At 38.5% G+C, this 25,245-nt stretch overlaps 1 protein-coding gene across 3 annotated transcripts in view; it reads left to right on the top strand.

Moving 5' to 3' along the window:
• CTNND2 (catenin delta 2) overlaps positions 1 to 25,245 on the top strand; it is a 496,550-nt gene that overhangs the window by 427,382 nt on the left and 43,923 nt on the right. For all 3 annotated transcript variants that reach the window (XM_061994768.1, XM_061994770.1, XM_061994769.1), the window contains one exon: positions 3,618 to 3,768. In XM_061994768.1, coding sequence (XP_061850752.1) covers positions 3,618 to 3,768 — 151 coding nt within the window. The remainder of the gene's footprint in view (positions 1 to 3,617; positions 3,769 to 25,245) is intronic.

The raw sequence follows: 25,245 nt of genomic DNA, 5'->3' as shown, positions 1-25,245 counted from the left end.
TTGTCCTAATTGGCAGCTTAAGGAAAGAGACACAGACAGCTCTTACCACTTTCCACATGGAAAGTTCTCCAGAGAGCATTGAAACAATTAATAGATATTTCTATCTTCCTGCCTAAGGTGCATGACTTGAGAAGGCAGATGAAACGATAGCAAATCACACACTGAGGAGTCTGTGAACTTTTCCAAAGTGGATAACATTCATTGGAATAAAGAAGAGCTGGGAGGCTTGAGGAATGCGCAGGGGAGAGGAGAGGTTTCCTATGTACTTTTCTCTCTTTCTGCCGTTGTTTCATGTATGTGTGTGCCTGTGTGCATCTGTAAAACATTATATGTTTCCCCTATGAAAACTTTGGAGCTATATTTTTCACTGTTGTGATGAAATTAATCAGTTTATTGCAGATGCTGAAGGTTTGCACATCACTTATTCAATAAGGAGGTTTATATTTTCTGGGTTTTTTTCATACTGAGTTGTTTCAGTGTTTCATCTACAGTGTCTTACATCCTCCCTATGTTTAAAGAAGCAAAACCAAAACAAACATGTCTTAATTTATTTCTTTTAAGCTTTTGGTTTGAAAAGGGGTGAAGAAAGTACTTGAACCCAAGAATTCTGTTGTAAACCTGAGTTTCATAAAAACGGTGCTTGTGTTTTCCCTTGGCAGCTCACTAAAAAAAAATGAAAGGAAAGCTTTCTGAGGTTTAAAGGTTTACTGAGGTTTTAATATGAAGAGGTTTATAATGTCATGATAAATCTGTAAGATGGGTTTAGATTCTCTCAGGTATTGAAAAGACAAAGTTTATGTTTGAAAAAGAAACACCTCTGTTGATTCCTCATGTAATCTGTATTGGAGATGCTACATCTGTGATGTACTTCTGCAATGAAAGACGCCTTTTAGTATACTGTCTGCTAGCTTGAACTCTCACCTCAACCAGACAGGCTCACTCCTTTCTTTAAGTAGTCTCACAGCTACTATGAACTCTCACTCTTGGCAGTCACCTTGTAATCACAGAAGACACAGCAGAGGACTTCTGTAGGAGAGGTGTAGAAAATACAGGGGTGGAAATTCTTATGTGTAAAGAGGTACTGCTTTAAGTAGTCCCACTTGCAGGTGAAAGTGTTTAACTGGCAAGCAAATATGTGTTTATTAAAACAGGAAGCTTAGAAATAATTATTTGGTGTTTTCAGAGCATCCTTTATACTTAATAACCCACTGAAATCAAAGTATAGGGAAGAAATTATTTTTCTCTATTAACCTCATTGATCCATAAGATGCATTTTAGTGTCCTATCTGGTGATAATCCTATACACTCATTCTAGAGAAGAATCTGGAGAGGAGAGGATATAGAATAAGATCAATCAAGAATCATACTGCCACTTTTATTATCCAAGAGCTATTTGCTTTGCTGCTGAAAATGATGGCACATTAACATTTTAGACACATGACATTACTATGTTCAGTGATGACAAGAACCTCAGATCCCATTTACCTGACTTGAAAGCTTATCATAACCATTATCACTTTCATATCTGCAAAGTCTAGCCATCTGAGTTTTTTTATGGACAGTTAATACATTGGTGAAATAATAAAATAATATCCTTTAAGTGTTGGCTTCTTTTCCTTTTTCCCAATTTCTCCTGCATGACATCACGTGGAATGAGTGCACTCCAGATATTGCAACATTGCAGCCCTTGTCTGTCTCTATATCTACTGTACTTATGAAGTATCTTTTGACTTTTGCTATTCAGAGCAACTGTCTGTAGTCTAAATAAATCCTGGCTTTTAAAGTGAGCACTTCATCTGTGGTAAGTAGAGGTATGCAGAGATTAAGCATGGTGTACTGACAGGGAGTGTTGCTTACCTTTTTCTAATGCTTTCTTTCATGGAATTTGATTTTACACTTTTTTTGTTCATGCAGGAACAGTGTTGCAATGTAACTGTTCTGTAAAGTGTGTGATCAAAGTGTTCTTTAAGGAGGATTTGTCAAAAGAGCATGGTCATGGTGATCTGAAAGTCCTAAGACTGAAATATTTGAAATATTTCAAAGGTTAAGGGCTTCCAGAACTGTGTCTTCACCTTCCAGGTACAAAGGCAGGATAAACTATGCCAAAGCACTGAAAGGAGGGAGAAGCACTGCTTCAAATCATTTCCATTCAGCTGGCAGTACAAGGATCATGAATAAGAACTTTATGAGAATTCCAGAGAAGAATTCAGGATATGGGAAGAAAAATATGCCTAGTAGATGGCTTGTTGTGGAGTGACTGTGCTGAGAAGACCTGCACATCATGCAGATGTCCAATGAAATTTGACAATAGCCATAGATTTTTAAACCACAAAGTTTTGGTCTTGTTGACCGTCTTTTCCAACTTCTGGAGCTAACCATGGAATGAAGAAGAGAATAGTATAATTAATCTTTCATTCCTTCACGTGCTGGGAACCCCAAGTTGTGAAGCATTGGCTAGATCTCACAGTCATAGCATAGTGCTCAGAGCTCTTTCATGGAGAGCTTCACTGGCATGAGAGTCTGTAGAACTCTTGGAGGTCTTTCTTGGAAGTAAACAAAGCTGGTGAAAGGCCTAAAGAACAAGTCTGATGAGTGGCTGAGAGAACTGGAGGTATTTAGTCTGGAGAGGCGGAGGCTGAAGGGGAACAAGATCACTCTCTACAGCTCTCTGAAGGGAGGTTGTAGTGAGGTGTGGATTGGTCTCTTCTCATAAGTAACAAGTGGTAAGAGAAGAGGAAATGGCCTCAAGTTGCTCCAGGGCAAGTGTAGATTGGAGATTAGGAAGAATTTTTTAACTGAGAAGGTTGTTAGACTCTGGCACAGGCTGCCCAGGGTGGTGGTGGAGTCACTGGAGATATTTAAAAGCCGTGTAGCTGAAGTGCTGAGGGACATGGCTCAGTGGTGGGTTTGACAATGTGACGTAAGTGGTTGCACTCAATCCTAAAGGTCTTTTCCAACCAAAATGATTCTATGATCCATGCAGAGGCCCTCAAACTCTATTCATCATTTCTGCAGTCAAACAAAAAGGATGTTCACATGGGAACACACTACTTCATTTTGAGATAAAGACATGTCATTGGTGGTCATGACCAGCTGCCATCTACTGATGATGCCTGCAGGCTTCTCCGATACAATCAACTCCAGGGTTTATCCTGCAGCCACGTGGTACCTGCTCCATGGCATAGCCCAGTCCTGTTGCTACCTCAGATCAATTCTTATGTGAATCTCTAACTCCTCAATACTCAAACCTCTAGGACATGTTTTATAATACATACTTTGTAATATAAACTTTGTTGTTTTAGCAGTGAGCGATTGTCATTAGACAGGAAATGATAGAAAGGAAGCAATCTGCAGGCTTGGGCTGTAAAAATGTAACCAGGTGTGCTGAAAATCAAGTCAATTCATCGTTTCATTTCTTTGCCACCATAAAAAATGAGTGCAGATTTCCAATGAAGCGATTGCTCAGCATCATGGTTGCAACTATTTCCTGTCTTTCGAGTTTCCATCCACAAACTTGTGTTATCCCTGACTCTGTATCCATTATAACCTCAGATGCTTTGCTTTCTGTAGTGGGATTTCTCACTGTCTTCTTCACACTCTCCCCTGTGTCTTTGCAGTGGTCAGTGTACATCCGTGCTGCTGTCCGCAAAGAGAAAGGATTGCCAATCCTGGTGGAGCTGCTTCGAATAGACAATGACCGGGTGGTATGTGCAGTTGCTACAGCTTTACGAAACATGGCCTTAGATGTCAGAAATAAGGAGTTAATAGGTATGTTCTTCCCAAACATTCCATATGTTCTATGGGGGTGGTTGGGTTGGTTTTGTGTTTCCAGTTTGCAGCAGAATGAGCACAATGAAAACAATTATTCTCATGTTTCTAGCACAGTTTTCTTTAATTCTTTCTCTAATGTGTCATATTCAGATTTTATGTGATAGCCTAGTGCTATATTGCAAGGAATTATTAATTTAATTAAACATCATGCAGTGTTTCATGATCTGTCATACTGTAACCTCCAGAAGAATAGCAATGGCTTTGTTCTGCTTTAGCGCTTCATTGCTAGGCTGGCAGTAGCACTTGCATCTTATACATTAAGGATCTGAGCAGAGCAGCCACTCATGATCTTCAGGTTATCTATTGCAAGTAGTTGTGGGGTCATGAAATGACAAATTGTAAAGGTTTTAAGATGGTTCAGTGAATTTACTGGGCAGATTAGTAGCTCCAGCAAGAGAACTAAATGCTTGATTCACAAACACCTGGGTAGTTAAGGAAGAGGACAGCAATTGACATAAATCACTGTTGCCCCTGAAATCTGGTGATGTGGTAAGCAAACATCTTGGGCTTTGGGTTGATTTTTTATTTTGCTTAGGGTTTTGGTAGGGTTTTTAATTGAAATTCATCCAAACACTATATCATTGAACTTTTCACATTCTGTCTTTGAAAAGTAATCACTCATTTTGAAGAGTAAAAAATTATTTCTACTTCTTCTGTACATCAAGAGCACATTTTTTTAATCCTTTTTGCTAACTTGTCAATTTGTTATCATTACAGCACACTTCTCCTCCTCTGCTTTTAATTAGAGAATTCCACAAATACATCATAACTTTGATCATAACATTTTACCATTTGTATCCAATGCTGTCTCAGGTTTTGTGCTTCATTATAGCAGTGCTCTGCAAGTTGTTAAAACAACTGAAGAGACTTAGCTAAGAAAACATTGTAAAGCAAATAGAGGTAGATGTTGGTGAATAGTGTAAACCTCCTGTGGTTGCTCAGAGATTGAACTCAGGACTGATGCTTTACCCTCAAGACCAGTCTGCTTGTTCAGCTTTTGCTTGTGTTATAGTTGATAAAATTGACATGAAATTAGATTTGTTCTATTTATTGTGTTCAGCTTTCAGGAAGCAGGATGCTGCATATGTGTTCTTAGTGGGTTTTTGTTGTTTTTTAGGGATTTTAAAGTAGAAAATAGTGCTGAAGCAAGTTTATCAAGCCATCTAATGTGGATTAATAACAGAACTTTTTTTCCCTCTCATGATCTCACTTCCACATCCAGTCTGCAGCATGTCATGGTCTCTGTTATTTAACATCTTACTCCTTCATTTGTGGGACTTCCTGTAGAGGGTTCACAAACCACATCCATAGTGAGTTATGTGTGTATAATGACTTATATCTACTTATTGACATCACCAAAAACTCTTCACAATTGGATTTACAGAGTATGAACATGGTTTGTAAAGCTATGAATTAGACCATATATAGTTGTCTTTTCACTACTGTGTTTATTTTTAATTGGAAGTTTTATTTCCTTCCCAAATCTGCAAATTCCATTTAGGAAAGAAAGGCTATGCATGTGAAATTGAGTTGTCTTAATACGATGTGTCATTCAAAATACTGAGGAGATTATGGATAGTGGACTTGCACAACCTCAACATTTTAATATTTTATTAAACTTTGAAAGAAGAAGTGAAATAAAGATAAATGTTTAAAAAGTGTAAAAAAATCAGATGAAAATAAGCACCTAATACATTTATTTATGTAGCTAGCTTGTAATGTCTGTACAGTTCTGCTCAGGCTTAAGTCATTTGTGGGGTTATTCTCCTTCATAATTGCAATACAAACTTGCTGCAGTTTCAAAACCAGTCCAAACATGCCACTATGACAGGGGAGTTACGACTGTAATTTGTGAACCATTTCAGCTGTTATCTTGATATGTTCATTTCTTCATCTTTCATCATCAAACCTCAAATGTACAGTAATAACAGTCATTATTTCTCTTGTTCCTGAATATTTTTTAGCAAATGGGGCATATCATAGAACTAATTTACAGACATACTAAACACCTGGAGTGGTCAAGGGTTTCAACTCATGTTGTAGACGTTCTATTTTTGTGAATATTACAGTTGCACATATCCTACGACACCTTAGCTGTGGGTGTCAGGAGGTTGGGGCATCCCTCTTTTCTATTGTAGCTAGCAACAGGACAAAGTGTAATGGGATGAAGCTACAACACAAAAAGTTCCACTTAGATATAAGAAAAAACTATTTCACTGTGAGGTGAGGGAGCCCTGGCACAGGCTGCCCAGAGGGGTTGTGGAGGCTCCTTCCTTGGAGGTCTCAAGACCCACCTGGACATGTTCCTATGTGACCTGATCTAGGTGACCCTGCTTCTGCAGGGGGGTTGGACTGGATGATCTGTAAAGGTCCCTTCCAACCCTACCATTCTATGATTCTATGACTCAGAAGGGGCTTCTTTCAGGTTAGTCTCTCAAGCATCTCTCTTTCTAAGCAAAATGGACATCCCGTTTCTCTTTCCTCATTGCAGTTTTTGTTTGTGTATCATATTCTTGTGGTGACAAAATCTACTTCACCCACTGGAATTTCCCCCTTGAGGTAACCTTTTTCTAAAGGTGAATTTTGCAGCTGTGTATCTAGTAAGATTGCCTAAGTAGGACTGAGTTGGTTGGGTTTTTGTAATGCATCTCTAAAGTTGTCTCTTCAGTGGTGCTGTGGTTCTGCTCCTGACTAACAAATTTTTGCTGCAGTGTGACAGAGAATGAAATATTTCTTTCTGCTACTGCCTGTAAATCAGTGTTGAGGCACCTGGTAAAAATATCTGAGAGCTTGCCAAAATCCAGACTCACCTCTACCAAACAACAAAACAAACAGAAAGACCCTGATTTAAACGGCCAGAAGTTTCTTTGTAGACTTCATTGAATTGACCAATCTGTTCTGGTTTTCACATGGATCTATCAGGTGTGTTATACTGCAAAAGGTTAGAGCAAGGCTTCTTTTATAATTTATCTGAGCCATCCCCATAACAGCATTTATTTATAGTGAGATCTTCTTGAGTTTCATCTCAGACATGCTCCATGTCCTTAAAAGGAATCTGTTTTTTCTCCTTCTTCATCACTTTTGCTTTGTGCCATATGTCTATAGGCTGAGACAGTGGGCATATTCATCTTTCTTCTTCCCAAAATTAAACTGCACTCAGATAAAGACATGGTAAACCAGACCTGCTTAGCACTGGCACTGGTTTTCCCTCCTTGCCCATACTGCCCATATAGTTGTGTTCGTGATCACAATCAGACCACATTCATTTTCCACTTGCCTTTCAGAACCCTCATCTGTATGAAATAATACCCGCTTCACATTGTTTCCTGAGAGTGCACCCCATGGGAAGGTTTATCAGCCTTTTCTCTCTCCCAGCAGTACTACAGCTGAGGGAAAGGGTGCTGTGAGAAGACCCAGTACTGATGCTGCCTATTTTGTTGTTATTTAGTTTCAGCAGCCTAGGCTTCACCTATATCCCTCTGGTATCTTAGCATCTTCTTTTCATGTGCTCTGTAAGCACTGGAGACTTGGTCCTACTTGAAATGAACCGTCTTTTCCTCCCTAGAGTCTCCTAGCCAGCACCAGTGTAGCAGGTTCCCTTCTTGCTATTTTCTTCACCCCACTCTGCATTTGTGGAGGCTTTATGAACCAGGATTCCCCATTCTATCCTAGGGAATGAGCCGGCTTCACCTTTCTTTTCTCTAAAACACAGAGCCATCAGTTTTCCTTTCTGTTGCCATCCATGACCTATTTAACAAAAAAGAATATGAAGTGTACAGTTAATTGAAATCTGTGTGACTTGTTATTCTACCTACACAAGCAGGTTCAGACTATCCCTGTCAGTGGAATTTTTTAAAGAACTAATCTGTCCCCAAAATTTGCATTTGCATTGTTCTTGTCTATGCATAGCATTTACCTTTGATTTTAAATTACAATTATCATGGCATTTTAAAGTGCAGTAGGTTGTCTCTCGGAAGAGTTAAACTGATTTTTTCAAACTGCCCCAGATGAGCAATTTGTCACTATTCATGTACAGCAGAATGTGTGCAGTATAGGATTTGCCCTCTTGAAGTACAATTTGGAACCTGTATTAGTATTGCATTTCATACTGTTTAGTGATAACTCCACGGGGTACAGGCTTTGTAGTGAATGCAGAGCTGGAGGTAAAAGTTGTAGCATTTTAATGCAGTTCTGTGGTCCAGGTCTTTCTGTCAGTTTTCTCTTATCCTGACAGTGGTTTCTAATGCTATTCTGGGTCAATATTGATTGATAGTAGTACTAGTAATTGAAGAGCACCATTCTTTCTCTTGGCCTCTCAGCCTGTATTTTTGTCGTTAAATAAAAGATGTTTTTAGAGACTGGAAGTATTCTGATCACTCACACTTGGCAAAAAAGAGGAAAAGGCCATTTTCACTTGAAGGTTTTTGTTAACTTCTTGTCCTGTATAGAAGCTAACTCCTTATGTATCTTGTCCATTAAAATGTGCAGATAATCCATCTATCTACTCAGGGCTCTAGCTTCTAGGGAGTTTGATGGGATACATTGAAGTGTTACAATAGTTAAGACACTTTGTGGCTTTTGCTGTAAAAATTCACTGTAAAAATTCAGATAAGTGAAGTTAGTGGCACAATTTCTGCCACCTTCACAGGGTTTTGAATCAAGTTCTGAAACAGGTCCTGTAGCAGGGGTCATTTTTTAATAATTGTGCCTGAGGGAGGGGCTAAAAGGTGTCTGTACTGAATTATTCTCAGCTCACTACTCATCTGTTAGTAATGTAGATATAAGATACACACAAAATTCAAGGATAGCATATCAATGAAATTATTACTTAATGTGTGTTGGAACCTGCTTAATCTTGCCAGTGTTTAAAAGTTCATTGTACACTATAAGACACCTGTAGTAAATTCCCTTGTAGTTGACTGAGACTCCCAGAAAGTGATTTATTTTATGTAACATGCAATAAAATAGGTCTCACCTTTGTATTATTGTCTCACCATTGTTGAGGGACGAAAAAATTCTAGGGAATGCATAAATTGCCACCGAACATATGCCTTGCCATCTCCTGAGCAATGTGGATCTATTTGGATGCCTGAAATAACTGGACTTTGTTTCAAAGCTTCATTGCTAAATCTGAGAAGGTTTGATTGAAATATATATCAGGAGTTCACAACTCTAATGAATTGTTAGGCTTGCAGAATAATGCAGGTTGGAAGGAGCCTCAGGAGGTCATCTTTCCCAGCCTTGCATTCAAGGCAGGGTCAGGTATGTTATTTCAAAGTGTGATATTGATTCACATTTGGAAAGATTTGCTTTCGTCTGTTACACAGAAAACACATAAGAAACAAGTACTTGCATTCTCACAGCTGAGTGTGACACTTCTCGAGCATAACTAACTAGATGGGATTCTCCTATCTTATTACAACATGGCCATGTTTTAAGATCACATCTTTGTTTCAATAAACCCGAGTGAAAATTGTTCAGTTCTGTAGTTACAAGATCAGCTGCTGTAGGAAATTCCAAATCCCAGTTAATGTACATTGATAGAGACTATGAGAAGGAGTTGGGAAGTGATTAAATCAAATATGCAGCTTTCATTTTGAGTGTCTACATGCCGATTTCTTTCCTTTCGAAATGTGAGCACTTCTGAATTTCTCACACATACTTCTGCAAGAATGTGAAAGAGAGACACTTGATTGGATTATTTTACTTTTTAATTGACTTATAAAGTATCTTAGTCACTGAAATGTTAAATTGACATAAATTCTCAACACATGAGATGCCAAAAAGTATTAATCAGAAATCATAGACGTTTGTTCAGAAGAAGGTGAAGACAGAATATAAACTGCAGATTGTTTACTTCCTCTCAGTTTTTATTGTACTTCATTTGTTGTGTTTAATAATTGAGCTGTACAAAACCTATATTATGATAAACAGGTACCTGAATAAGAACAAACTGTCATCAAGAAGTTGATTTAGGTAATGGAAGATATGGTCATGCATTAATAGCTGGTTCTCCTTGCACTACATCAACGAAGATGTTAGCTAAGGTGGTAAATGCATAATTAAACTTTGATGTTTTATAACATCTATATGGCAAAGTCCAGACTCCCTAGTTTCTAGTGTTGTGTTCATAAGCAAGCTGAGAATCTACTGATAAAAATTTAAATGTTGACATTTTTTTTCCATTAGAGTATAAAAGCCTTATGTCAAGCAGATTTTGACTTTTCCTGTGCCTTAACCTGGCAGTTACAGAGGTTACAAAGGCTTCATTCCTCACTCATTTCTTATTAAGTAACGTTCTCAAGTGAAGGGATTTAGGAGGGAAAACAGAGTTGGTAAAAATTCAGTTGGTAAAACTGAATTCTCATTTTTAGTATCAAAGTCAAGGCCAAGCATTTTCAAGACTAGATTAAGTCTTTTACATCTGAACTTCCTAATTGCCCAAGTACAGCTGTCTGGATTTGGAGGGATTCTTCTCTGCTATGAACCATCTTTAAAAAACAGTGTTTCAGCTAGTGGAGTAGGCTTCTGCTGTGGGCAATAGAGAAAAAAGGGCACCTCTAGGTGTTTGTCCCAATTGCCTCTATCACCTAAAGTCTTGGATCTGAGGATGGAATGGGTCCTGTGTGAGAACCAAGAGAAGTAACCAGAAACTTGATGGCTAACTAACTTTTGGGTGACTGAAGGTAAGCAAGTAGGATCCCATCAGGAGATCTTCCAGTTAATGCAGAATAAGTGCTGTCCTGCTCCCCTTTGATTAGCTCGGTAGACTTTGCAAGAGGAATTTGTGAAAAAGCACTGCAGTTTTCCATTGTCACTCAAAACAACAGAAATAACTGTATACAGGCTGGGATCTGGGAAGAACAACACTTTCACAGATCTGCTTTTCATTATGAAGACAAGTCAAAGAATTACAGTGTTTCATGTCTGTAAAATAAGGTCAAGATGCCTCAGAAATACTAAGCACTACCCAGCTCTTAGGATAGCTGTTCCTCATAGTAGGATAACGAGTGGGGAAAAGCCTGGAAAATGCCTGTATTTCTATTTTAAATGCCAGAGTCTCAAGAGAACCATCTTCAGTGCAGCACCATGACAGCTCATCTTGATGACAGTGGTAATTTTAAATGATGCTATATAATGCTTTAAGGTTTATAAACCTTAAAGCCTTTATTGTAGGTTTTATAAGTTTGTATTCGCATTCTATGTTAGTTAAGATTAAATTCTGAGTGCAAGTCATACAAGTTGCAAAATCATATAGAGGTGGCCCAGGAATGCCTAGATTAAAGGTAACTGCCAAAAATACCACCACTAAAAAACAAGCAGCCAACAGATGTGTCATTTTGCTTCACTGATATGCATTTCATACATAAGAAAGTGCCCCAACCTGCACATTGCATTTAGTCTGAGATAAACAATCTCCAGTTAGTTCTGTTCTTCTGCATGAGGTAGAAAGCAATTAAACTGTAACTGCATCCACTTTTCTCACTCAGAAGATTGACATCTCAAACAATTCAATATTAATTTTCATCTCTGTTTCTCAATATGTTCATGCTGAGAAGTGCTACTTATCTTTTGAAAAGTTCAGAGTTCTAATCTAAGAAGTACATGTAATTCCGTCACATACTCCATAAAACATACAAAGGTAGAAATGCAAATGTCACCAACTGCCAAAGTCAATTTAAGAGCACTTTTAAATCCATGAGGAATTATCCTCAATTTGCAAAGCAGTTTTGAAAATCCCAAGTTTTGTGTCAGCCTTACACTAACAGATAGGTGTATCAAAACAGATCATTCCAGTCTGTTCTGTATCAACTTCAATTCATGGAACAGTGAGCTTGGTTTATTCTATGTAAGATGCAAAATAGACTTTTTCTCCCCAGATCCTCATCAATTTTAAGTTATTTTCAAATGATAGAAATTGCGTATATGACATTTTTTCCTAAAAGCTTTTTTTTTAAAGAATAGAATGTCTTTCATGTTTCTTTCACATTCATGGCACATGTCAGTGAAAGAGGGTAGAACATCTCAGGTGAATTAGCACTTGGTAGAGGAAAGTAACATTGTTTTCCTTTCCTGTGGAAACCCTGGGAATGAGTCTGGGACACTGTAGTTGCAAAGGATATTGGAGGTGGAGCTGAGAAATTGAAACATTTTAAGGAAAAAAAGGATGAATGTATGTCAGCTCAATTTAAGTTATTTATAAACTGCTTCCAGACATATTAATAGTAATTTTTCTCCGTGCATCCTTGCGCTCTCTAAATTAATGCGGTTGTTCCTGCAAAATCTCATACAGTCCTAGCTCCTGAGTTACATGTTGACAGATGACGTGATGGTACACAACATCCCTCTCCTTACATGTAGCTTCTCAAACATACTCAGACTTCTGTTTCGTTGTCACCAAATTTTTCTTCTACATGTTTGGGAGTGATGTTCAGGATAAAACCCTTCACAAAGGGTTTTCACAAAGGTGACAGTGATAGAAAGCTCAGATTGCAGGGACCTAAAAGATTTCTGTGCCTCTGCACAGGGTGACTATGCTGACATGATGTAGGCTAGCACAGAAGTAAAATATCTGTGGATATGCAACACAGATGTTTGTCATCATCCATCAGATAAATATTTGCACTGTAAAATGTCTCATTTTTCCAGGATAAAAACATGAGAAAGGTAACAGTGTTCCAAGCCTACAAGTTTAGGGAGCAGTACCTATGTCTGCATTCTTACATCCAACTTTCAATCTTAATCTCAGTGCAGAAAAATGTAGTTTAGTTTTTCTTTCCATTTCTGACCATTAGGTGCTCACACAACATTGCTGGTTGTCAGCAGTTGCCCCAGTATAAGCAGAAGGTGATTACATTTCTTTCTTGGGTTATATACATTTTGTGCCAAAACACAGGTGATCCCAGTGTTAGTTTAGTCTTTGCCGGTTATAAAGGAGAACTCAGTCACATGCTTGTTGGTTTCTGCATGGCATCTTCAGATGCCACTGTTGTCTTACATAATCATTCTTCTTCCTGGAGTACTTCAATGTAGGATTTGCTTGCTTGTAAGAACTGAGTAATGCACTAGCTGTTTCCATCATTTATTATAGGTCATAGTGTTAAAAGCTCTTCTTTCAGATGACATTATTAAAACTTCAGATATCTGATTACAGAAAGGAGTACAATGATCTTTTGCTGCAGCCTTTACAAATGAATTCTTACGTTTCCTTAAGAATATTGTAGCTTTGTATGCAAGTAGTGTCTGTAAAAAGCACTGTCCAGGACTGGCTGGAAGCATTGTCACTATGTGTTAGCTTTCTGCTCATTTCTGGGGTCTCTTCTTTTGGATACTAGTTGAACAGGTCTCAGACTAAACCGGCTTGCACCCCTACTTAGCAAACAATGTTTTAAATCTCCAGATTTTACTGGTTTGTGCTTTTAAGTGGCAGAATTGAGTAGCAGCAGTTTTGTAACATGAAGTTACAAAATATTACAAGGGTAACAAATTCTCATCATCTGAGAGAAGCGAGGAAATAATCAATTTGCTGAGGGGCTCAATTACCATAATTCCATAAGGTAAGTCTGTGATTCTGAGGCTTAATACCTTGATGGGCTCAATTAAACAAAAATAAAGAAATGTAGTTTTCCTCCCAAGGAAAGCCTAGAGAACCCTTAGAAGCAGCTTCAAAGCCCCATTGATCTCTCCGTGGCATCTATATGAAATTATTCAAAATCTGGTATTACTGATGCAATCTTTAGTATTGTTATGTTTTTCATTTTCCTTTTGCTTCCTCTTGTGGCTGCATTATGCAAGAGATTGTGCAAACAGGAGAAAGATATAATGACTACCCCCTAGAGTTAGCAATTTTATATCTGTATGATGTATAATACTTTATAATGATAGATCAGACTTCAGGAATTGATAATAAAAAAGCATTTACGTGCATTACTGCTTAAGCCCATGCTTTTGGTGTAGAAATGGAATATGAGAAGTACAGATTGAAAGATTAGGGTAAGACAGAAGAATAGAGCACTTTGTTGAAATTTACAACTGAAGGCATTTCTACTTTTAAAAGAAACTAGATAATGATAATTGAATGTTGTAGATGTGATCCCTCCTATACTCCAGGCTGAAGATTTTGAATAAACTTTAATCAGAAAATCGGCTCCAAAAGAGATCATTTTGGAGGATTTTCAGCAGATTGTGGAGCCCTGCCCAAAATAAAAGAAATGGAAATAAAATTGCTGGTGCTTTATAAACCCCAATGAATGTGGGAAGGAATCAGCTGTAAAATTGAAAAGGCACTTATCATCTTAATGTAAAACAATGTTGAGGTCTACTTCAAGTCAATTACTTAAGTACGAGAGCAGGGAAGGTCAAAGGACAACTCGTTTTTGCCATGTTAATAAGACCTGGGTAAAATTTTAAGATACTTGATGATGAATTAAGAACTGAATTTCTGTTTTCAGTCTGCTCTAAGCAGACTGGTTTGAAGGAACTAATAGTTGATTCTGAAGATGGAGTTGGATGCCAGTTGAGTCAGTCCTTTAAAAACGTTGCAATGTCCCCACTGAGTGTATTTAATAGAAATAAATTCATGTTAAACATACTCCATAAATAATTCCTTTTTTTAATAGCAGAATTTCTATTTTCAGCCTAAAATAACAAGTTCTCAGCTCATTGAGCTTGCATGTTTAGGAAATTAACAGTTCCCTCACCCAAGACATAGTAGCTCACCCTGAGGCAGTCAGCAGCAGAAGATATTCCTGCTCCTAGCCTCCCTCCGGCCTCTCATTAACACGTCATGTCTACAGTCAAACCACTTGTGTGTGTCAGCACTGCCTGACTTACTGGTTAAAATGTGCTGGGCAAGCAAGAAATTACTCTTTCCTTTCACAGACAAACTTTTGTTAAACAGAAGGAACTCAAGTCACTTGAGCAGCCGACTTGAGACTTGGCCTTCTAGAGGTTGTGAGGCTCAAAATGTGGTCATTATCTGATAAATTTTCACACTTGCATACAGGATGTCTGCCTGCACCCTGAAAGTTGTTCTGTTTTGTTAGAATCCAGTCACTGTGCGTCTTACTGTAGTATTATTGCACTGTTGTAAACTGTTGTGTTACTACCAACCTTCTTTCCCATTTCCTCATCCCTTCAAACAAACAAACAAACTGCACAGTTTTGGTAATTTCTTCATATGTTCACTAGAAAATTAGAGTATCAAAACAGATAAGCTGCATTCCTCAGCCAGACAAAAGCAGACTCCTTTGGAATATGATATGAGATAGGCTGGCAAGCTAATGTGCATAATTTCCCTACATAGGTATTAAAACTTCAACAGTTAAAGGTGTTATCATCTGTTGTACAGTACTGTACAGCAAAGTCTAAATCAGCCCCCAAAGAAAAGAGTATGTCTCCTTCTCTCTTGTGAGCCACTATCAACCCAAGATACTGAGAATATCACAAGGAAAGCCTTTGAGATGGGGGTTGTGAGGGTGGATTTTGGTGCATTATCCACTCTCCTTCCCTGGGATTGAATATGTATACTGAAGAGCTCAGCCTCTTCCTAGGGAGACTGAAATACATCTCATTCACTTGTAGCCCTGTTTAAGCATCTTGCATTCACTGGGACTTTTCTGATAAGTTATCCTCAGCTTACAGAAACTTCAAAGCTGAGGCCGTTAGTAAAAGAGAAAGAAGAAAGAACTGCACATTTAGTTCAAGCTTCAAACAAGACAAAAACTGAAAGTCAGAGATCAGCTTTGCTGTAAGCATTTCCACATCCTTATGAAAATCAAATGTTATTTGTTTTGTTACCCTTTTTATTCTAAATCTCCATACAACTTAAGAGGTTGGTAACTGTTAGCCTGACAGTATTAATAAGGTGCTGCAATTAGGAGCCCTCTAGTCACAGATTTGTTGTAGAGTTGCACTTAAGTAAACAAAGTAAGAGATTTAAATGGTTTAGAAAGCAAACACAACAAAATCCAACTAGAGTCTGGAAGTGTTAATTTTCTCTCTAGTTTTGCTCAGTTGTTCCTGAGGAGGAAAACCATTAAGTCTTAGATGGCTTCTTGAGATGGTCATTGATCTGTCTGGTCTTGGTTTCCTCATTATTGAGTGAATAATCACATGTGTCTTTGTCATTGCCATGGACAATTAATGTTTAAAAAATGCCTGGACATCATCAGCTGAAAGTCATTATAAAAAGCACATCATTATTACAGAACTGATGTAAGTTCTTTCAGAAGCAGTGGTACTAACTTGAAAGTTAGTGACTTGAGCTTTCTTTATTACCAGTCCTGGGGCACAGCCTAGGTTATATTACAGCAGAAATCCAGGAGGAAGCATCCAGGGAGAGCTGTTCACACAGCTAATCTTGCTGGAAAGAGCAGTGTTCTTGAGTGTTGGCCCTTCAGTGTGTGCATAACTCTTGCAGGATAGGTGAGACAGAGTAGACACCTACTCCATCTGGCAATTGCAGCACCCGACCCAGAAGCCAGGATTGCCAAGTTACCTGAAGGCTGTGAACAAAGAGGAAGAACATTCCCTCATTTATGAATAGGAGTGGAAGGAGATAAGATGTCTCTGCTTCTGCTTATCCTGAAAAAAAAAAGAGAGCAGATAACAGGCAGAGTAAGAAAATAAGAGTGGTGGTTAAATGAACGTGGAGAATTGTGCAGTTTGGAAATGTAAGGAAAACAGAGAGCTGGATCAGGTGACTCAGGCTGTTGAATCTGCTAGTTCTCTCATCTCACTTCTTTTCTAGGACCTCTTTTTCTCCTTTCTTTCAAATGCCAGGAAGTTAAGTGGTTCATTTGTTATGCAAGATCATGTTACCTTCTTTGCCAACCACTGTACTGCACTCATTCACAAGCTAAAAAGGTTCTTCATCTCTTAGAAGTATATTTACAGAGCCTACAGGCCACAGAGACCTCAAACAAAGGTCTCAAATCATTATGGTCCTGAAGGAGATGAAGAGTATTATCAAAAGTAGATGTCATACTTTGATCTGCAGGAGTTCTGAGAATAAGTTGTCTGCACAGGTTCCTGCCAACCATCATTCTGAGTCCACTAAACTAAAAGTTGGTTGCAAAATCAACTGAATTTCACCATTTATTCGAAGTGGAAAACAACTGATGCTGAATGGATTGGCCTGTCAGTGAAAAGCACTATAATAATATAATATAAGCCAATCCTTCAAGTTATAACTCCTCCTCCTCCTGCTCCTTCAATACAGCATGCACAACCTCACTCAATTAATAGTCCTATCCTCTCTCCCAGCACGTCACAAGCCTGCACTTTCTACAGTTGACTGTGACTGACCCTCCTCTACCTCAGAATAAGCCAGCAATTTTCTGATGCTCTAGAGAGGACACCGTGCTGTCCACTTTTTATCCTCAGAAAAGCTTCTCTGACAAATGCCCTGTTGAAGGAACTAACAGATTCAGAAAACAGTTATTCCTCATTACAACTGCTTTATAATAAAACCTTACACTAGTGATGCAAGGCCATTTGACCACAAATTTGAAAGCCCTAAACCCAAACATAAAGTCTTGACAACTGAAGCTCAACGTAAATCAGAGCAGCCATCAAAATCTCACCCTTTCTCGTCAACCAGTGTTGAAAGCACACAGCTCATTGCGGCATCCTGAGTTTGAGAATGGAATGGATACCTTCAGTGTACAGATTCAACAAGCCTAAATATCGACCAAATAATGTTAATGTTGTGCCTAAGGCCATTCCTGTAAGCCCTCTAGTGCTCAAGGATGAGAAGGAAGATGATGGAGACACTGTTGCAGCCACAGGCGTATTTAACAGCATTGGTGATGCATGGAGCTCCATAGAGAATGGAGTTAGTATTTTTATACCACAAAGATCCATTTCAGATGGATTAGAGCAAGAAATCTATTTCAGAGTCTGCAGAGACAGCAGTATATTTCCATCTTTGGACAAAGAGAAAAGCAAAACACTTCTTAGCCCATTGGTAATATGAGCCTCATGGATTAAAATTCCTGAACCCAGTAGAGCCATATTGTGACCCTAAAACCCGTCAGAACAGGTCTCTTCCTGGGGATCATCCAAGCTATCTTACTGGAGCAAACTTTGTCTCAGTCCTAACTGACCTCTTAAAAAGATGAACTTAGATAACCGAGTAAATAATGTGAAACTGAGGTGGACTTTACATATAAACTGAACAACTCTGTTTCAAGGCCAGAAAGAGAAGCTTACAAGTGTAAATTCAGAAAACACAAAAAATACCAGCTGAACCATTTCTTTAAAGTCTTCTGATTTTGGACACTTGACTCAACAATTTTCTTTGTTCCAGTTCTTTAGGGAGGCCATATCCTGAACATGCAATGGGGCCATATGTTCAGGGACCCTGCTTTTTTCCTATTGTGCCTTGATAATCTTCAACCTCCAGTAAAAACTCTCTCTGCTATAATAACTAGTTACTCCTGAAGACAATCAGTAAGAGTGATGCAACTGAATTACAGTACCACAAAGAAGACAGGATTATGCATTGTTTGCAAATTGAAGAGGTATTGTTTGAGTAGTTGAAGCTGAGATAGTAGTCAGATCTTCCTATCTATTATTGTTGCTTTCATTTGGACTCATTCTGGTTGGTCCATATCTTTCCTAAAGTTCAACATTCAGACTAGTTGTGGTGTTCCTCCAGCTTTGCACAGAGGAACATATCATAGACTCATAGAAAGATATATAGAACATATATAGATATGTTCTGCCAGGAATAATTGTTAATACCCCCTCCTGTGGCTGTCTTTCCCACAGTTATAGAAGGCATCTTGTAACACATGCCTCTTGATCCTCTCAGGATTCTTAATCCTTTTCTGAAGAATTTCTCAGTAGGTTATTGTGTATTTCTGCAGATAAGCATCTCCTGCATGTGTATGATGTTATCCATTTGCCTTTAATGAATTCCATCTCCCTAAGTTAAGATACCTGAATTCTAAACCAGTCCTCAGACATTTTTCACCTCATTGTTCTGTCTTTCACTATTCATACCACTGACTGTGACACTGAATGGGTATAGATCCAGGATAGAAGATTGTCTACAGAACTTGCCGCATACATTTTTCTATAGAATTCATTTGATACATGCTTCTATTTCAATGAGAAAGCATTGGTAACTGTTCTGAGTAGCACCAAACAAACACTTTACACCCTATTTGCTGCAGTTCCTGTTAGCTTTCTTATGAGTGTTTTGTCTGAGACTACTTCAGTAGGCTTTGCTAATATCAAGACAAGTGAGATGCACAAGTTTTCCTCCAAGAGACCACCTGACACAAGATCTTTTAACCACAAAATGCAAAAATAAACCATATTTTACTGCTGCATTTGCATTTTAATAGGGAAAAATACCAATAGGCTACCAAAAAGAAATCTCACTTGTAACCTTAGAAGAGACCCCATGTTACTGCTGTCATGATTTTGAATAGTCTGCTCTTTATTTCTGAGTTGTTTCTGTATTATTTTTCACTCCTGCAGGCTACATATCTGCAAGGATTAAGTCTAACATTATGAGAGTAAAGTGAAGCTGCTGTAGACGGACTTTTATGCCCACTTTTCTCCCAAAGTGCAAAATGTTTCAAAAGTAGAATCACATTTTTCCTGTTGGGACAAAAGCAGCGTAGGTTTTTGAGACAGCTAAAATGCAGATTAATTTTCAATCTTAATGGACTAGTGGTTTCTGTTGAAGAAAGATTTGGGTTTAAAGGCATGTGTGGTTGTGTATTAATATGTGTGTGTACCAATGCGTAGAAGCCATCTTCATTTCCGTTCCTATTCTATCGATAAATACATATTCTCTGCTCTGTATTAGCTCATCTTTCCACTTGCATACTCTTACTGCCAGAATATATTCATCTCAGAAAGAATGCAGTCCATTGTGGTCTTTATGTGGGCAAAATTCTGTTTAAGAATTGTACTGGGAGAAGAGGCAAAAGCATGAGCATGCACACGTGAAGAGACATTCATCACATTGAGATCTTTCTATCACTATGACTATTATCCTTTTTAACAGGAGAGCAGCAAATGGACTGTACATGCCATCTAATGTGTTAAGTCAACTATATCAGCTGTAGTACATGTATTTTTTAAACTGTCTTCTACTGGTATGCAGTTGTCTCTTGTGATGGTTTTGCATTGCATCAGTTTTGCATTTGCTTTGGACAGGGGAGGTTGGACTAGAAAGGCTTCAGATATCCTTTCCAACTTCGGTTATTTTGATTCTAGATGTAATGATGAGATTTACTTGATATTAAGACAAACATTTTTTCACATTTATCTAATGAAAACACTTCCAAGAATTATAAGGAGAGCACTATCTGAAAGGAGAAATAATTCCTAGGACAAAGAGAACTTGAACATAAATGACAGACTTATCTACTCTAATTTACTTTCAGTAGAGGATTTCATAGCCTGTAAGTGGGCTGTGTTCCAAGATATTCTTCATGGTGTTTACTTTTCATATTTGCAGTAAATCTGTACTAAGGATATATTTCAGGCATTTTTAAAGATAAGAATATACATGTCAGTAAATCTGGAAGCCAAGAAATAACCAATAGAACATCCAATAATTTGCAAAAAATGTGTTTTATATTAATGATTTTTAAAGAATCTTTTCAATATGGTTTGTCTGCTATAAATTTTAGTCATAATAACTGCAAATACTTTTGTACTGCTGATTCTATTAGATAAGGAGCTCCTGTTTAACGAATGCGTGGCTGCATGATATTGCTGTTAACTGCATCCCATTCAAAAGCTGATGTGCCCATACTATTACTCTCCCCTTCTCTCAGTTTTTTTCACAAAAGTTTCATTTATCTGACTGAATTATTTCTTTTGCAGAGTAGGGCTGTGATATTTAAAGTCCATTGAGTTTAGTTATGCCATTTAAATAGAGCATTTTGCATAATTGTCAAAGAGAGGACCAGTGCCATTTGCTAGTGCATTGCATCAAATCCATCACTATCCTCCAGCTGCTTTTACACTGGATTTGATTCATAGGCAGGAATTTTAATTGGGTGTTTCTGCTAAGTCAAATAAGCTGAGAACTAGCTTTGTGCTGCAGAAACACCGTGGCTGACAGGAGCAAAATCTTTAATTTTCTCCCATAGTGAAGACTAATGTTTGCTTGAGACAGTGATAAATGACGCTTTACCTCGCTGCTCCTGCTCAGCTTTATGAGAGCAAGATCATGCCAAAGAAATGTGGTTTCTTTATTTTGACAATTATAAATACTTCTTGTGGCAATTTATTTTCTTCTTTTGCCTGATTATTCATTATTGGTTTTTATTATGAGCTCTGACTTTGTGATATTGGAATGAGGGATGAGAGTTTCAAATGGGGGTGGAAGGTGGGAATAGAGGCAGAAGTTAGGAGTCAGGCTTTGGGTTAGTGGTCAATTAGTGTAAGGACTTAACAAATGCAGTGTTGCAGTGATGTTCCATCACCTGAATCCCCCTTACAGCCAAAAAAGTCACCTTTCCTTGTTGGAACAGCTGTCTCATATCCTTCATGTCCTCACATGCCAGCCTCCAGCTCCTGCCCATTCAAAGACTCCCCAGATCTCAGTGCCTTACGATGTGCTCCCACCCTGCCTCTCCTCTACCCTCCCCTTGACCACCTGCAAAGGCACTCCAACCCCTCACAATGAGCTTGCCTTTCAGGGAAAGGGATTAGGCTTTGGAGTTAGAGAAGGGTTTTGGGTGAGGGTTGGGAGTTCTGCAAAGGGTTTGTGATAAGCAGTTAGGTGGATAGGTTGAGGGCTGAGTTGGAAGTAGCAGTGAGGGCTAGGGTTAGGATCAGTGACAGCAATGTAAGGCTGGCCATCAGGGCAAGGGTTTAGGGTGAGGGCAGGAAAAAGTGTTAGAGTTTTAGTCTTTGGCTTTGCAATAAGGCTTGGTGTTAGGGATTAGAGGAGGGTGTTGGGTTAAGGGCTAGGGTTTAGGTCACAAGGGCTCAGTTGCTGAATTTTCTCAAAATGTTGATAAGTCCTCTGCAATCCTAGGAAAGATTAAAAAGCTCACAGTCCAAGTTTATGCATTTTCCAGCATAAGGCAGTGATTCAGCTCCATATACCAAAAGAATGTGCAGTGGTGGTGTTCAGAGTTCACCTGCTGTTTGGTAGATCTAATGTGCAACATGAGGAAAGTAAATTGCCTCATTACTTACTCCTCTCAGGAGAAAAGTTACAGAATCTCTTAGATTTTGTGCTACTCAGGGTGCTTTTAAAGTGATATGTTTTATACATTATTTGGATTTCATAACTCAGGATTATTCTAGCAAATAATCAGAGTGCTAATTTTAATTGGAGAAGATGCTTCTATTAGCATGAATATATGCAAAGTCATATATTTGTGTGCAGGAGTTTTCAAGGTGACACTGACAACAAAGGTTGCTCTCACAAAGGGGAGCATAATATTCTCTAATGTGGCATTTGCAGGGGAGCAGTCTATCCAGAAATAGTTTACCTTGTGGGAATATCATCCTCTGAATCTCCTGTGATTAGGAGGTCAGCATTGTATCTCACCTCTCACCTGTTTTGTTTGATGGAGAGCATTTCTTTTTCAACTTCGCTTTTTCGTTGTTGTTGTTAAGCTAAATCTTTTCCAGCACTTCGAACCTCATCTCCCATCCTTCCCCTGCAGTGCAGAGTGCAGTTTCTATTCTGCCATGTCGCAGCAAGCCTGCTGAACACATGTAAAATCTTCACTCTTTACCCTGGCCAAATCTTTCAGAGCACTCTGATTGTTTAGAATTAGCAGGTGGAGCTGGGGAGCCAGCTGCTTTCTGGCAGATTCTTCTTTTCCCGAAGTCTGGAGAGAGGAGAAGACTTTTAGAAGACTTGCCCAGTTCTCCCCGTCTCTCTAGGAACAGCAGAGATCAGCCAACATTGCAGAGGTCTGAGAGAGATTAACTTGAAGGACCTAAGAAGTTATGGGCTTTGCCGTAAGTAGATGTGGTCTATCTGTGATAGATCTCCTCTGTCTGGCTTCAGCTCCAAGTGTAGCATATCAAGTGTAATATGTGAATTCTGACTCTTGCCGTGTGGACAGATGCATCCCTGTGGAGGTAAGAGAGGGAAATTCAGTGAGTGCACAGTCCTGTGAATCCTCCCTCCTTGTGTTGCTCAGATGTAGGTGAGCGGTTGTGACTGAGGTTAAAAAAGGCAATGATTTAGTGTCAGGGAAGCTTAAATGGACGTCTGGGACAAGGTTTCTTAGAGGGCCACTGGAGAAAAGATTGAAAATGCCATCTGGAGCTGTTACCTTAAAAGAAGCAACAGTAGCACAACCCGAAAACAAGTCACACTGTGAACCCTTTGAATCCCACCTCTTGAGTAAGCATAAGCAGAGTTGTGCTCTGGTAGGTCTGTATTCTGAGGGAGGAGTCAGAACTAGGATTCATTTGTCACAATGGCTTTGCACCCAGCTAAGAATGAGCTGTACTCAGAAGAGATGAGGAGATTTTTTATGAGAAATGTAAAAATTGGTCCTGTTGTAGTCAAAACAAAGAAGTATAGAGTATAATACACAGTAGTTAAGGAAGGTTATTGGATGCATTTTTGCATGAGAACACAAATGAGAAGACAAAGCTTATCTTCACTCTGCACTGTATCCTTGCTTACATACCTGCTGCATTCAGGCCTTAAATTGTAGCAGCTTCAGGTGAATTAAAATCATAGAACCATAGAATGGTAGGGTTGGAAGGGACCTTTGGAGATCATCTAGTCCAACCCCTTTCCAGAAGTAGGTCCCACCTAGATCAGGTCACACAGGAACGTGTCCAGGTGGGTCTTGAAGACCTCCGAGGAAGGAGCCTCTTCACCCTCCCTGGGCAGCCTGTGCCAGGCCTCCCTCACCTCACAGTGAAATAGTTTTTCCTTATGTTTAAATGGAATTTTTTGTGTTCCAGCTTCACCTCATTACCCCTTGTCCTGTTGCTAGATACCAAAATACAAAACTACAATATAATTTGCTCTTTTCCAAAAAACTGTTGCACAAAGCACTCTGTGGAGACCAGGAGTTAAACTTAAATCAGAACATTAGTAACATCTGCAAAATGAATTGAGCTCTAAAAACTATCCAGTAAAACCTCTTTGAGTTTCTGCATGACCCTGTTTCTAAGAAATGTACCTATAACTTCATTACTACAACAGAGCTTTGCGTCAGCAGTGGAATCAGATGGACACTGTGTCTTCATGAGGTCTTTGCTAGCTATTACAAGTTGTAGGAAAGGAGCAAATACTGTATTAGAGTCTTACCCTTTCATGGAGAAATTATACATGAAGATTTAAAAAGTATTTTTAAACCATTAGCACCTTTTGTGTTGCTATTCTGTTCCTTCTTTTCCCTTCTGCCCTTCTCCCACCAAACATTGACATCTGTGAAGTGTATGGTTTCACAGAGCCTTAGGTACTAACTAGGATGTTTAAATTGAATATAAGTGATTTCCTTGCATGGTGCACAGTAAAGCAATGTGAAATACTGACACCTATCCCCCATATTGTTGGTTTGCCATCATGCACAGGTGAATTATCTTGGATGAGATACGCAGAGTTTTCATGGTTACAGCTTAAAAACTGGTTGAACATAGAAGTAATTAAGGATTATATGAATGTTGCAGTATGATTTGGAATGGCTTTGATATTAGAAGAGTTGCTTTCAAAAGCCACTATCACAGCACCAAGATTTATATTTATTGAGCAAACGTGTTTACATCTATGTGTTTCATTTAAAGCCTAATAACAGAAAGTATCATGAGAACCCACTTTAGATTTGTTTCTTTTAATATTTTAATGTACATCTATCCACTTTGGGTTTATTTCTCTTAATGTTTTAATGTATATCCCTAAGTGTTAGAACTGTTGTACGTTTCATCGTGATGTTGTCATAACTGCATATAAAAGCATGCAAAAATAATCAGTCTTCCAGACCATGCCATGGGGACAAATTTGTTCAGGAAATGTTATAGCACAAGTGAAGGAGAAAAATAGTAACAAAAATAAATAGCAGTTGCTTCATGGAGATTTAAAACAGGAAAATGTCTAGTTGCAATTCACTCTGACTGTACTGGTCTCCTGCCAAAATCTTGTTCTGTTTTGGACACAAAGGAGAAACCAAAGTAGAAGAGAAAAGCTGCTTCTTTATGAATCCATTTTAATACCTTTTGACATTGGTAGACAGGCTCATTAATTTCAGTGGGTGTTGGATCAGGGCACAGATCTTGAAGCCTAAACTTACTTTTCCAGAAATAGATTACATTCTTATTTCTTCATTATGGCCTAATTTAAAGTCCCTTGAATCAGACTATTAACAAAATATTATCCTATCTCAGAAAAAAAATACCGATAAAACTAAAATTCCACTCAACACTCACATGGCACTTTTCCTCTTCAAAGCACTT

The sequence above is a fragment of the Colius striatus genome, chromosome 4 (genome assembly GCF_028858725.1).
Source record: "Colius striatus isolate bColStr4 chromosome 4, bColStr4.1.hap1, whole genome shotgun sequence".
Taxonomy (NCBI): domain Eukaryota; kingdom Metazoa; phylum Chordata; class Aves; order Coliiformes; family Coliidae; genus Colius; species Colius striatus.
The sequence above is the reverse complement of the archived record's forward strand: the minus strand, read 5'-3'. Positions and strand labels throughout refer to the sequence as shown.